Source organism: Euleptes europaea, chromosome 20 (assembly GCF_029931775.1).
Source record: "Euleptes europaea isolate rEulEur1 chromosome 20, rEulEur1.hap1, whole genome shotgun sequence".
NCBI lineage: Eukaryota > Metazoa > Chordata > Lepidosauria > Squamata > Sphaerodactylidae > Euleptes > Euleptes europaea.
In genome coordinates, this window is record NC_079331.1 from 12,226,180 (window position 1) to 12,239,422 (window position 13,243).

Here is a 13,243-nt window from a genome sequence, read left to right on the forward strand (position 1 = left end):
GTTAAGAATGGTGGTTTGGAGCGGGAGACTCTGATCTGGAGAACCGGGTTTGATTCCCCACTCCTCCACATGAGCGGCGGAGGCTCATCTGGTGGACCGGGTTGGTTGAAGCCAGCTGGGTGTCATTGGGCTAGTCACAGTTCTCTCTGAACTCTCTCAGCCCCACATACCTCACAGGGTGTCTGAAGTGGGGAGGAGAAGGGAAGGTGACAGAAAGATGGTTTGATTCTTCCTTATGTGACAGAGAAAGTCAGCATATAGAAACCAACTCTTCTTCTTCCTCCTCTTCTTGTTCACCTAAGAACCCGGAGAGCTGCTGCCAGTCTGAGCTGCTTTCAGCGTGGTTTAGTGGTTAAGAGTGGTGGTTTGGAGCAATGGATCCTAATCTGGAGGATCGGGTTTGATTCCTCACTCCTCTACATGAGCGGCGGACACTAATCGGGTGAACCGGGTTGGTTTCCCCACTCCTACACATGAAGCCTGCTGGGAGACCTTGGGCTAGTCACAGCTCTCTCAGAGCCAGTTATTCTGGTTCCTCAGACTTTAAAGGGAAGCAGCACCAAAAGAGACCAGGCCTCTGGACAGAAGGCCTGGGGACTGAGGTGTGATGGGTCTGGAATCCAGAAACTTTGGCCCCTGATCAAGAACTTAAGCTTGCTTAAGTCCCCCTGAATGATGTAAAATTGCACATAAGCACTTAATGTCTCATTTAAGAGATTTATTGGATTACATTTAATTGATTTTATTTTATAATGGGATAATAACAAAGGCTGCGATTCAGAGAGTCACTTTAACACGCACACACACCCCGTTTGAAAGCAAGGGTTGGTGTTTTCGCAGGTGAGGTTTAGAACGTCCCAGTTTTCGAGTGAGTGAACGATGCTCCGCGAATGACTTTTCACGGCTTCCTGCATGGCAAAGGAAACTTGGGTCAGCAAGGATAAAACGTTGGGTTTCCCATATAAAGCTAACTTCAAGCCGCTCTTGAATCTCTCCCCACCCCCCAAGTCCTTCTTCCCTCCTGTAAGAAATAGACTTCAAAAGGTCGTTGCCCCCTTTGCTGATTCTGCCTAAGGCAGGTCAGGACAAGAGACAGTCCTCCATCCTCCCCGGAAGTAGGGTTGCCAGATCCCTCTTCGCCACCAGCGGGAGATTTTTGGGGCGGAGCCTAAGGAGGGCAGGGTTTGGGGAGGGGAGGGACTTCAATGCCATAGAGTCCAATGGCCAAAGCGGCCGTTTTTCTCCAGGTGAGCTGTTCTCTATCGGCTGGAGATCATTTGTAATAGCAGGAGATCCGCTGCCACCTGGAGGATGGCAACCCTACCTGGAACTGAGGTGCCAAATGTCGTAATTTTCTCAGCCTCTTCTTTGGGGAGGGCAGGCGTCTGTCCAGCCAGGGTGGTATGATGGTTAAAGCATCGGACTAGCATGTGGGAAACCCAGGTTTGAATCCCCACTTGGCCACTGGGTGATTATGGGCCAGTCATTCTCTCGGCCTAACCTAACTCACAGGGCGATGGTTGTGAGAATAAAATGGAGGGAGTGAAAACAATGTTGTAAGATGCCTTGGATCCTTATCGGGGGGAACAATGGGGTCTGAGTAAATAAACAAGAGCAAAAAATAAATAAATATTTGACCTGATGTAGCGGTGTCCCTCAGAGCCTGAGCCGAGAAGTGTTTCATTCCAATGTCATGAACGCACAAGAAGCTGCCTTATAATGAATCAGACCATTGGTCCATCATGGTCCGTATTGTCTACTCAGACTGGCAGCAGCTCTCCCAGGGTCTCAGGCAGAGTTCTTTCATATCACCCACTACCTTTTTCTTTTCACTGGAGATGCCGGGGATTGAATCTGGGACCTTCTGCATGCCAAGCAGATGCTCTACCACTGAGCTACAGCCCCTCCCTGTACATTATCTCAGCTATAAATTCCCCAGTTGGCCTTAAAGTCTTCACTTCTCTCAGCCTCATTCGTCTGCAACCTGGAGAGGAATGGCATTGGCCTACCTTACATGGCTGTTGTAAGGAATGTATGCAAAGAACATTTTAACTGTACGCTACCTGACCTGGATAGCCCAGGCTAGCCTGATCTCATCAGATCTTGGAAGCTAAGCAGGGTCGGCCCTGGTTAGTGTTTGGGTGGGAGACCTCCAAGGAATACCAGGGTTGTGACGCAGAGGCAGGCAATGGCAAAGCACCTCTGAACATCTCTGGCCTTGAAAACCCCACCATGGGTCACCATAAGTCAGATGTGACTTGACGGCAAAACATCAACTAGTTTTAGGTTGCTTCATGCTAGGCTGGTTTGCTTTGTAAGCCGATTTAATGAGAACAGTGAGCATTTATAATACATTGCAGTCTCAGTTGCGAGTCTAGCAGTTTAGGATTTAATGTTAGGCAGTTGATTTGTTTCCTGCCGTTCTTACTGCTTATTAAAGCCGTGACCCTCTGCACGGAAACGAGGTGTGGGTGAAACCGAGCTCAGCAGCCGTGGAGGGCTTTTGCCAGAGACGTTCTGCATGGCGGGACCTTTTAAGCTCATTCAGCGATTAGGAAATAAAACGAGGGCGCAACGAAATGTGTACTGAATCTCTAATGTGCTACTTATTGTTTAAAGCAAATCACGTTCCACTGGCCGGAAGGATTTACAGGTCTGCATGTAGCTTAATAGTTGTCTAACTCAGAATGCTTAAAAAAAATTAATAGAAGCTCTTAAATATTTTCTGAGCCGTACTTTGAGAAGGTATGGCTTTGAGAGCCAGTGTGGTGTAGTTGTTAAGAGCGGTGGTTTGGAGCGGTGGACTCGGATCTGGTTTGATTCCCCACTCCTCCACATGAGCTGCGGAGGTTAATCTGGTGAACTGGGTTGGTTTCCCCACTCCTGCACATGAAGCCAGCTGGGTGACCTTGGGCAAGTCACAGCTCTCTTAGCCCCACCTACCTCACAGGGTGTCTGTTGTGGGGAGGGGAAGGGAAGGTGATTGTAAGCTGGTTTGAGTCTCCCTTAAGTGGTAGAGAAAGTCGGCATATAAAAACCAACTCTTCTTCTTCTTAAGCTCATTCAACAATTAGGAAATAAAACTAGGGCGCAATGAAATGTAAACTGAACCTCTAATATGCTACTTATTGTTAAAAGCAGATCATGTTCTACTGGCCGGAAGGATTTACAGGTCTGTATGTAGCTTAATAGTTGTCTAACTCAGAATGCTTAAAAAAAAAATTAATGGAAGCTCTTAAATGTGTTCTGAGCCATACTTTGAGAAGGTCTTTTTTTTTTTTTAAGTATAGTTAGGTCGCGTGATGGTTCCCTAGTGTGATGTAATTGCTATAACGATTCCTTTTAATTTTCCTAGGGGAGGAAACTGTGATTGCTGTACCACATGGGAGCCGCAGCGCAAGAATTACTGTGAAGGGACCTGCACACCTAGGTATGAACACCTGTATGCCTTAGTGATGGAGAGTGTTAGGACATTCCCTTTGAACAATTTTCTGCTTTGGGCGGTTTAGGCACAGTTGAAATGTCCTTGATCAATGTCTGATTTCTAATGCGAGAAGCCGGACCTTGCAAGAGGTGCATGGCTGCTGTTGAAAACCGGCAGCCCTGCGTCTTCTCTGTAACTTCTAGTCGTAGAAAATATATGCCATGGCATCATGGTGCACAAATTTACCCACTCATGCCCTCCTTCAGTGGTTTTTGCTCATGGTGGAGCAGGATGATGCTGTCACACATGATGTATTTCTTACCTGCTGCCCTGAACAGACCAGCGGAGACGCAGGTCTTATGTTTTCAGTGGCAGCCGTGTGTCTCCCATAATGTTTAATTTCAGTCTCAAACATGGTTTATGTATTCCTTATTTTAAGAGGGATTGTTTTAATAGTCACACTAAGAATGTATGTTACTTAGACTAGGGGGCATGTGTCTCATCTATCATTGCCAGGTGCTTTTTGAAGATGATAGCTTTCCCCCTGTTGCTCGGCTCCAGCATCTAAATCAGCAATACTGATTCTATGACCTTAGGCAGATCATGAGAGAGAGGGCATCTTGGCCATCTTCTGGGCATGGAGTAGGGGTCACTGGGGGTGTGGGGAGGAGGTGGTTGTGAATATCCTGCATTGTGCAGGGAGTTGGGCTAGATGACCCCGGTAGTACCTTCCAACACTATGATTCTATGAATTGATCCTCAGAGTATGAAGCTATGAGTCTCACCATGGAGAGCAGCCCTAAGTGGGACTACTGAGAATCCTACTCAGGTCTGTTCAGTGGGACTTACTTCTAGAAGAGCGTGCTTAAGATTGCAGGGTAAGTTGTGAATTGATCAGGTGGCCTTTAGCATATCTCTCAGCTTCAGCAACATGGACAAAAAAATGTTTAAATGCTCAGAAAGTGTTAATAGGTTTTCCCAAGTGTAACATACAGTTAACTCGGTCTAGCATGCGCCGCCCCAGTTCCATCTTGCTTCCTCCCCAGGTTGCCAGCTCCAGGTTGGGAAATACCTGGAGATTTTGGGAGCAGAGCTTGAGGAGGGCGGGGTCTGGAGAGGGGAGGGGCTTCAATGCCATAGTCCAATTGCCGAAGCAGCCATTTTTCTCCAGGTGAACTGATGTCTATCGTCTGGAGATCAGTTGTAATAGCAGGAGATCTCCAGCCACCTATCCCCGACTAACCAGATTCTTCCAGACTCCTCCCATGCCCACCAGTGTATTTAAAAAAAAACAAACAGATTATAAACTGGCAATCCTAGTAATAGCTATACCCTCTCACTAGCAGGTCTTCCTTCCTAGGGATTTGTGCTTCCGCCTTGGAGAAGAGCCCACCTGTAAGCCGATTAGCCGCCGCTCCTTGCTGTTTCTTCGGAGCGGTTTTTGCTGCTTGGCTGTTAGGGTGTGTCTTTTGTGTATAAACACCTCAAGATCTTTTGAGTGTTCAAAGCTGTGCAATTTCACATCCTTTTTTATTTTTTAAAGAGTCCGGTTTTCTTGAGCAATTGGATAAGGCAATTCATTGTTGTCACTTTCCCTTCATTTGGCATTTGAAGCGGTCTGGGGAGAGCACTTTTTTTTTTAAGGGGTGGAGGAGAAGGGGTGTTAGAATACATTATAGGCTTTCCAGAAGCTGTTTTGTTAAGGGCTTTAGAATCCAAAATAAGCTAGAGTCCTCTGAAAATAATCCCCCTGCTGTAGAAACAACAAAACCAGAAGCTAATATTTTTACAAGTGGCTAATGCTAGATAACCAAGTTCATGAACTTAACTGAGTCTAGCTGGAAGGCTCTGCGAGATGCTAAATTCTTGACTTTTTTTAATGACAAAGGCTTGCGTTTGCGTGCATGTTGAATATTTAGCCATGCACGCAAGGGCTGTTTTTGTCCTTTACTAGTATCAAGAGGCAAACAATGTGTTTTTGCAATTTAAAGGGGATGTATAGAGGTGTGTTTTAAGGGAGACTTTTTCTTTCAATGATCTGTACAGTGTGGGATGCGGGTGGTAGGAAAGTTCAGGAATTTCAGCAGGTAGGTTTTCTGGCTGGAGCAGCTGCCCTCAAGTCCTCTGACAACACACTGATGTATTTGTTTAAGACATGTATATGCCTTCTCTTCAGAGATCTGCTTGAGACCAAAAGTCCCCTTTCCCCAGGGAGAGTCATCTGTTCCCTTCTAATACTTCCTTCCTCCAGCGAGTGAAGATTTTTTTGTTTCATCTCATATTCCAGCAGTATTCCCTCTTTCCTGCCCCATGTTATAATTGTTGTTTTTATGCTTTTATACATGCAATTTTAGCTTTGGTCTTAATTGTTTGGGCTATGTGTTTTTTCCTCAGTTTTAATGGTTTTTAAGACATGTTTTTATTATGAATGTTTTTAATGTGTCAGCCGCCCGGATGGCCCTGATGAGGGCAGAAAAGCAGGGAATTAGTTCTGTAAATAAATAAGTACTGTTAGTTTAGTGAACAAAAAGCCCCAGTATGTTCTCTCATGCAACTGGGAGAAATTAATAATAATAAAATAGCTCTATTTGTTAATTCCTTTACTTTGGCCTTTCTCTTGTTGACATAAAACCGCTTACATTGTTATCCTCTCTTCCATTTTATCCTCACAACAACCCTGTGAGGGAGGTAGACTAGGCTGAGAGTGTGTGACTGGTCCAAGATTCTCTCCAGGATCAGAGGAGCATGCCTATTATATTGGGTGCTGTGGAACGCAACAGGATGGTGCTGCTGCAGTCGTCTTGCTTGTGGGCTTCCTAGAAGCACCTGGTTGGCCACTGTGTGAACAGACCACTGGACTTGATGGGCCTTGGTTTGATCCAGCAGGGCCTTTCTTATGTTCTTATGTTCAAGATGACCCAGCAAGCATCCATGGCAGGGTGGGGATTTGAACCTGGGTCTCCCACACCCTACTATACCACACTGGCTCTTGGGATACTGGATACCTCTCAGGGTTGTTTTGAAGACAAATGGAGAATTATTGGGTGGAGAATTATTGGAGAGCTAGTGTGGTGGGTGTTGGACTAGAATTTGGGAGACCTGGTTTAAATTCTCACTTGACACTCAAGCTTGCAGGGTTGTTGTGAGAGTAAAATAGGGAAGGTAGGATCACATGAGCTGCTCTGAACTCCTTGGGAGCAAGGGTGAGATAAAAATGTATTCGACTTCTAGCACGTGAGGCACAAAAAACACAGGAAAAAGTGCTATATAAATGCTGAACGTTATCTTAAAAGGTCCGAATCGTTTATCTCCTATGGATTAGAAGAGCGTTAAAGCCTACTTATATTAGTTCCACTGTTTTTAAGCAAATGTGACAAATTGCTTCCTCTCTCTTAAACTAAATGGGGTTTGGGTACACTTCTGTCTAGACACAGAGGGCCAAGTATGTCCCTCTTCCAACCCCCACCTCTTGCTTTCTTTGGAATTAGACCAAGGATAAATTTGGACCAGCATCCTTTTATCTAGAGCGGGAGGGAGAAATCCTTCTTTCTCTTACATTATCTCTCTTTTAAGAGCCGGGGAATGTTCCTGCTCCGGAGAATTTTCAAGGTGGCTGCAGGCCATTAGTTGAGAGGGTTGTAAGGTGTTGTGGGAGACGAACAACGTTAGGGATTTAAAAAACCTTTCACTGGCGATAAGAAATATTTTTTGAGCCAGAGGATGTGGACGTTGCCCCTATGGTGTAGTGGTTAAGAGCGGTGGTTTGGAGCGGTGGACTCTAATCTGGAGAACCAGGTTTGATTTCCCCACTCCTCCACATGAGCGGCGGACGCTAATCTGGTGAACTGGGATGGCTTTCCCACTCCTGCACATGAGGCCAGCTGGGTGACCTTGGGCTAGTCACAGCTCTCTTCGAGCTCTCAGCCTCATCTACCTCCCAGAGTGTCTGTTGTGGGGAAGGGAAGGTGATTGTAAGCCAGTTTGATTTTCCCTTAAGTGGTAGAGAAAGTCGGCATATAAAAACTAGCTCTTCTTCATCATCATCATCATCATGACAATTGCTTCCACGTTCTTCTTTACTATAATTTAAAAGAAGACTCATATCACATTATTTTATTCTAAGGTCTTATGCCCTCCACCTAGGGTTACCAACTTCCTTACAGGGCCTGGAGATCTCCCAGAATTACAGCATCTCCCAACTACAGAGGTCAGTTCCCCTGGAGAAAATGGCTGCTTTGGAAGGCGGATTCCACGGCATTATACCCCACTGAGGTCCCTTCCCTTCACTCCCCAAGCTCCACCCTCCCCAGACTTTGCCCCCAAATCTCCAGGAATTTCCTAACCCAGAGTTGGCAACCCTGCCCCGATGGGGTGTGTTTACCCACCGGCACCAGTAATGAGAATGGGGAGAGGCCATGGCTCAGCAGTACAGCATCTGCTTGGCATGCAGAAGGTCCCAAGTTCAATCCCCGGCATCTCCAGTTAAAGGGACTAGGCAAGGAGGTGATGTGAAAGACCTCACCCTGGAGAGCCATGGAGAGGGGCTGTGGCTCACCAGTACAGCATCTGCTTGACATGCAGAAGGTCCCAAGTTCAATCCCCGGCATCTCCAGTTAAAGGGACTGGGCAGGTAGATGATGTGAATGCTGGAAGAGCTGAAACGTCTAGCGTGCAGAGGAAATGAGAAGAAGACCCAGCAAGGGGCAGGCAAGTGGTCAGCTAGTTAGGGCTGTAAGGTTAGAGACCTTTCCACCCTTTTTTCACACCTCTTGTCTGTCCTTAGGCTGATTTTCGTAGGGGAGAATTTCCTCCTTCTTCTCGGAAGTCATTCTACCCTCTCTCTCCCTCCTTAGCTAGATAGACAGCTAGAGGCTCTTGTCTCTCAGGTTTCCTATCCTAAAATGTAGTTCCCTCAATAAAGGCAACTTTATCTTTAATCAGTGAGACTGACGCTTCACTGTGTACTTAGCATACTCTGCCAACAGTGAAAGACCTCCGCCTGAGACCCTGGAGAGCCGCTGCCGGTCTGAGACCCTTTGACGGACCAAGGGTCTGATTCAGTGTAAGGCGGCTTCATGCATTCATGAGAAATAAAGGCTGAAAACCACCTGACTCCATCTCCCTTCTAGAGATTTGATACTTTCTGCAGTCCAAGCAACTCTTCTCCACCTCAGCTGGCGAGAACCCTTGTCCGTGCCGTGCTGATATTGTGTTTGGCCAGGGAAGAGGCAGGTGGGGTCCCCGGGCGCAGCTGAGCTCATTATTCCAAGGGTCAGGGAGAGAGATTCCACCTCCCCAAATGCCTCGTTTCTTCTGTGTCAGGCTACGCAAGCCCATCCGTTTTCTCCTTATCTCTTGGCCACAAACCAGCGGCTCAATCTGCTTTTGTTTCCATCATAGGAAAAATACGGATTTTGGCTTTGATCAAAGAAACGTGACATGGCAGTTTAAGTCTCTTTTTCTAAAGGGCTCGATTAAACAGCGTTCGTGGCCAACTCCTCGTTCACGGGACAGCGGCTATTACCGCTGAAAAAATATTGCGTGTAATGAAGTTCTGCTTGCGTGCCTTTTTTAATGGCTGTGTCTTCGCCACTTCTTACAACCTGTGTTTTGTGCGTGCCACTTTTTTTAAAATATATTTTATTCAGTTTTAGGGAATACAAAAAAGAAGGGAAAATGGGGAAAGTAAAAACATTACAAATCTTGTTGGGTCAGTGTCCAGGGCAGGCCCTCAGGCTTTTAACCTTAGTCTTACATGTCTCAACATTTGACATCTCTCAACATGATTTAACTACATCTAATTCTTATACAGTACTATAACACTGTTCCGCCTCTCTTTCTACTCTGAGTTTACAGCATATCTATCATAAAATGGTTGCCATCTCTGTTTGTGTTCCTCTGACGATTTCTTCTTCAACAGGTTAGAGAGTCTTGACATGTCTGCATATTCATACATTTTTTGTAATCCACTCTTTTAGCTTTGGCGTTTTCTTGTCTTTCCAGTATTTTGCGTATAATATTCTTGCTGCCGTCATCCCATATTGAAAAAGTTCTTTATCTGTGGGTTTTATTTGCAGCGGAATCATTCCTAGCAGAAAACATTTAGCTTGTAAGTCAAAGTTCGCTTGAAGTATTGCTTGCAATTCTTCCTGTATTTCTTTCCAAAATCTCTGTGCTTTCCTGCAAGTCCGCCATTGATGAAAATAGGTCCCGTCTGTCTCTGAACACTTCCAACATGCCAATTTTTGTGTGTGTGTGTTGCGAGTGTTCGCCTTAACCCAGCAAACTGCATTGTTTTTCCTTGTCAGTGATCGAATCAAAGACCTTGCAAGGAGACAGCAGAGAGCACAGCTTTGAGGCCCCCGGAACGTTTGTCGTTGAAAACACAACTGTCGAATTTCAGAAGAGTTCGGACCGAGAAACTGTAAAAATCCCAGGTCCCCTTGGAGCTGATTTCATTATCAAGGTAAGATGTGCGTTTGTGTGCAGTCTGAGTTCTGTCTGCCAACACACTCGAAATAGCTGGAAAGGGAAAGGAAAGAAACGCTCCTCTGAGTTAGGATGTAGCTAGATCGCTATCAGACTTTTTAAGCTCAAAAATGAGCCAATACCTTGGCAAGTAGGCCATAGTGAGATATCTAGCCAAAAGGCCAAACATGCAATTTGGTGGGGCGAAAGGAGAACATGGCGGCTCCCTCAATGAACAATTGCTCAGGCTTGGGGAAGGCAGCTGACCTGGGAACTTTGTATTGAACTGGATTGGCCCTCTAGGATTACTTGACTTCCCAGGCCAGGAAGATTTGAGGCTATGATGTGAATGTCTCAGCTGGATCAGTCAGGAATTCCCTTCTCCAAACCAGCCAGGAACGAGTGTTTCCTAAGTCAACCTCTTCTGTGCCTGACAGAAGATCCTCTTCTATTTTAATGATATGCAGTTCTGAATCAGATCTGCAGGAGTTTCTTCCATGCCTCCATGACTCATACATTTTAGAGGCTTTACGTGGTAGAGTTGGGAAGACACAGGGTTTGAACGATGGAATTGCCAGGCTCAGGAACCATTGATAGAAATTGAGTATACCACCCCATCAGATTCTTCCTTCCCTTCCCTTATGGTGCGCTTTGGATGCAACATCAAACCTTTTTTGATTCAAGAATGAACATGGGGGATTCTTGTACTCGCATGCTCCCCCTTCCTTTGAATGCAGATCAATAATGAAATGCTTCTGCTTTTGAGGGAAGCCAAATTGAATTGTACAATCCATCATTCATTGCCTCTGAGCCACAAACTGATTTTTTGTTGTCTTACCTCCAAATCAGGATTCCAATCCAGTATTAAATTAGAGCATGTGGGCCCTAGGCCCTGGCTGGGAAATAAAGAAGGGTATAAACTGAATAAAATAAATAAAATAACAAATTTCCGAAATGACAACCATGGTTTGTCATTGTGCGTGAAGCATGTCGTTGTATACAATTAAATTGTGTGGGCCAAAGACTTGCCTCTTGCTTTGTTTAGGCGTCGTTCTGATGTGCTAGGTCCATTCATTATGGCACTACCAGGGTAACCACGTTGTCTAGAGTATTCAGACCATCTCCTATCTTGACCGACACAGGCCTGCTTAGCATCATAGCCTGAATCATTCAAGGTGGCCATTCAGCTATTCTCTGGGAAGTCTGTCAAGGTAGGCAAGATTTTAGCTAGCGATCATGACTTCAGACTTCACCTGGCTGACCTTTCTCTTTGACCCTTGTGGCTCTATGGCCAACCTTTGTTGGAACCAGAAAGAGAGTAGAGTTCATTTGAGAATATGGAGCAAGGCTTCTAGATACATTAGAAGGAGACAAAGTTGTGCTCCTGAGCCCTTGACTGTGGTTAAGAAACCGGGAGCCATCCATGGCACGTCATGCTCCCTTCTTTCTCTACAAATTCCCTGCTCCCTTTTGCTACTTCCCTCTATCATGGCCAAGGCTTATTGCTGGCACCAACCTTAACCAAGGGGGAGAGTTTGAAAATTTGCACAAAGGGGAGGTGCTGGGAGAATAAAAGCCCCCATTTCATTTCCCTGGAAAAGACAATAATGCTAGGCAAAGTTGAAGGCAGCAGGAAAAGAGGAAGACCCAACATGAGGTGGATTGACTCAGTCAAGGAAACCGTGGCCCTTAGTTTGCAAGACCTAAGCAAGGCTGTTAACAACACAACGTTTTGGAGGACATTGATTCATAGGGCCACCATGAGTTGGAAGCTACTTGACGGCACTTTAACACCCACACATTTCAGGTCCTGCTCTTGGGTTGGCCAACTGGCCAGTCTGAAAAGATTTGGTCAGTTGATTGGTCAGGTAATGTTCATGTGGCCTGAAAGCATTAACCATACCTGAGTAACAAAAGTGGGATGTTGTAATCAGTTCAGTTTTTATTGCATATGGCCAATGGCCATTACAAGAAATAATTTTTTTAATAAACACCACAAAACCAGATGATAATCATTAATAAAAGTTACATTTTAGTAACAAACTAAAAGCTTTAAGGGTATGTTTCTCTAACCCTCCGGATCTTATTAAAATACAGCACACACATCATTACTAAATGGTTAACCTTCAGAGTTATCTTGGCTTATCTAACATGAAATAAGCAACAAAGCTACGCAAGCCAAAAATCGACTCTGTAAGAGAAGGGAAACCCAAAAAGTGGGATCTCAGCCCCAATATGATTTCAGTCGTGGGCAATAAGAGACTGCCAGATAGAATTAGCAGTTATAATTGGGAAAGCCCACTTATCACCAACCAGTTTGGTGCTTACAGTAATTTCAAAACCAACAGTGCGTCCCTAAGCAGAGTGTTTTCGGCTTAATGGAATATTTGAAGGAATATTTAGCAGAATATTTGAAGTGACGTGCAGTCAGTTGACCATATTTGACATGTTGCCCAGCAGGCCTGCTCCCGACCCCGTACCTACGACTAAGGGATCAAGGAACCTTAGGTGTGCTCTGAGCAAAGATGTTTCATTCAGGTAGACCAGGGCCTTCCTTCTTGTCATGTTGGAGGCATAACTGCTGAGCAGACGAACCAATTCAGTTTTTAGCAGTTTGGAAGAAACAAGGACCTCCTGCTTCAATCCCCTTGTGGGGTTTCCAAAAGGTCATTCAGTTATTACTGTTGATACACACATGATCCATTGGGACAGCTCCCTTTGACCTTATCCTTCTAATTCCAGGAAGAAAGCTTTGTAGCTAAGAGGAATGGCTGAAACTTGTGGCGGTATTTTAAACTTTGAACTCATGTCACATTTATAGGCCACCTGTTATCCCCAAGATACTAAACTACATTTCAAATGTGTATGTATGTATGTGTGTGTATATATATATATATATATATTTCAGCATTATTGTTAGTCAGCGTGGTGTAGTGGTTAAGAACAGTGGTTTGGAGCGGTGGAGTCTGGTCTGGAGAACCGGGTTTGATCCCCCACTCCTCCACGTGAGAGGCAGAGACTAATCCGGTGAACTGGATTTGTTTCCCCACTCCTACACATGAAGCCACCTGGGTGACTTTGGGCTAGTCACAACTCTTTCAGCCCCACTCACCTCACAGGGTGTCTGTTGTGGGGAGAGGAAGGGAAGGTGATTGTAAGCTGGTTTGAGTCTCCCTTAAGTGGTAGAGAAAGTTGGCATATAAAAACCACTTCTTCTCCTTCTCCTCCTCCTCCTGCTTTTCCTTCTTCTTCTTCTTCTTCTTCTTCCTCCTCCTCCTCCCCCAGACATCTGTTTTATTTTGCTGCACTAGCTACCCCTCTGAAGTTAAAGCAACCTGACACACACACACA

General features: G+C 45.4%; 1 protein-coding gene across 1 annotated transcript in view; it reads left to right on the forward strand.

The window, feature by feature from the left end:
* ADAMTSL3 (ADAMTS like 3) overlaps nucleotides 1-13,243 on the forward strand; it is an 89,310-nt gene that overhangs the window by 54,050 nt on the left and 22,017 nt on the right. The window contains exons 6-7 of the mRNA XM_056865860.1: nucleotides 3,356-3,430; nucleotides 9,733-9,890. Of these exons, the coding sequence (XP_056721838.1) occupies nucleotides 3,356-3,430; nucleotides 9,733-9,890 (233 nt within the window). The remainder of the gene's footprint in view (nucleotides 1-3,355; nucleotides 3,431-9,732; nucleotides 9,891-13,243) is intronic.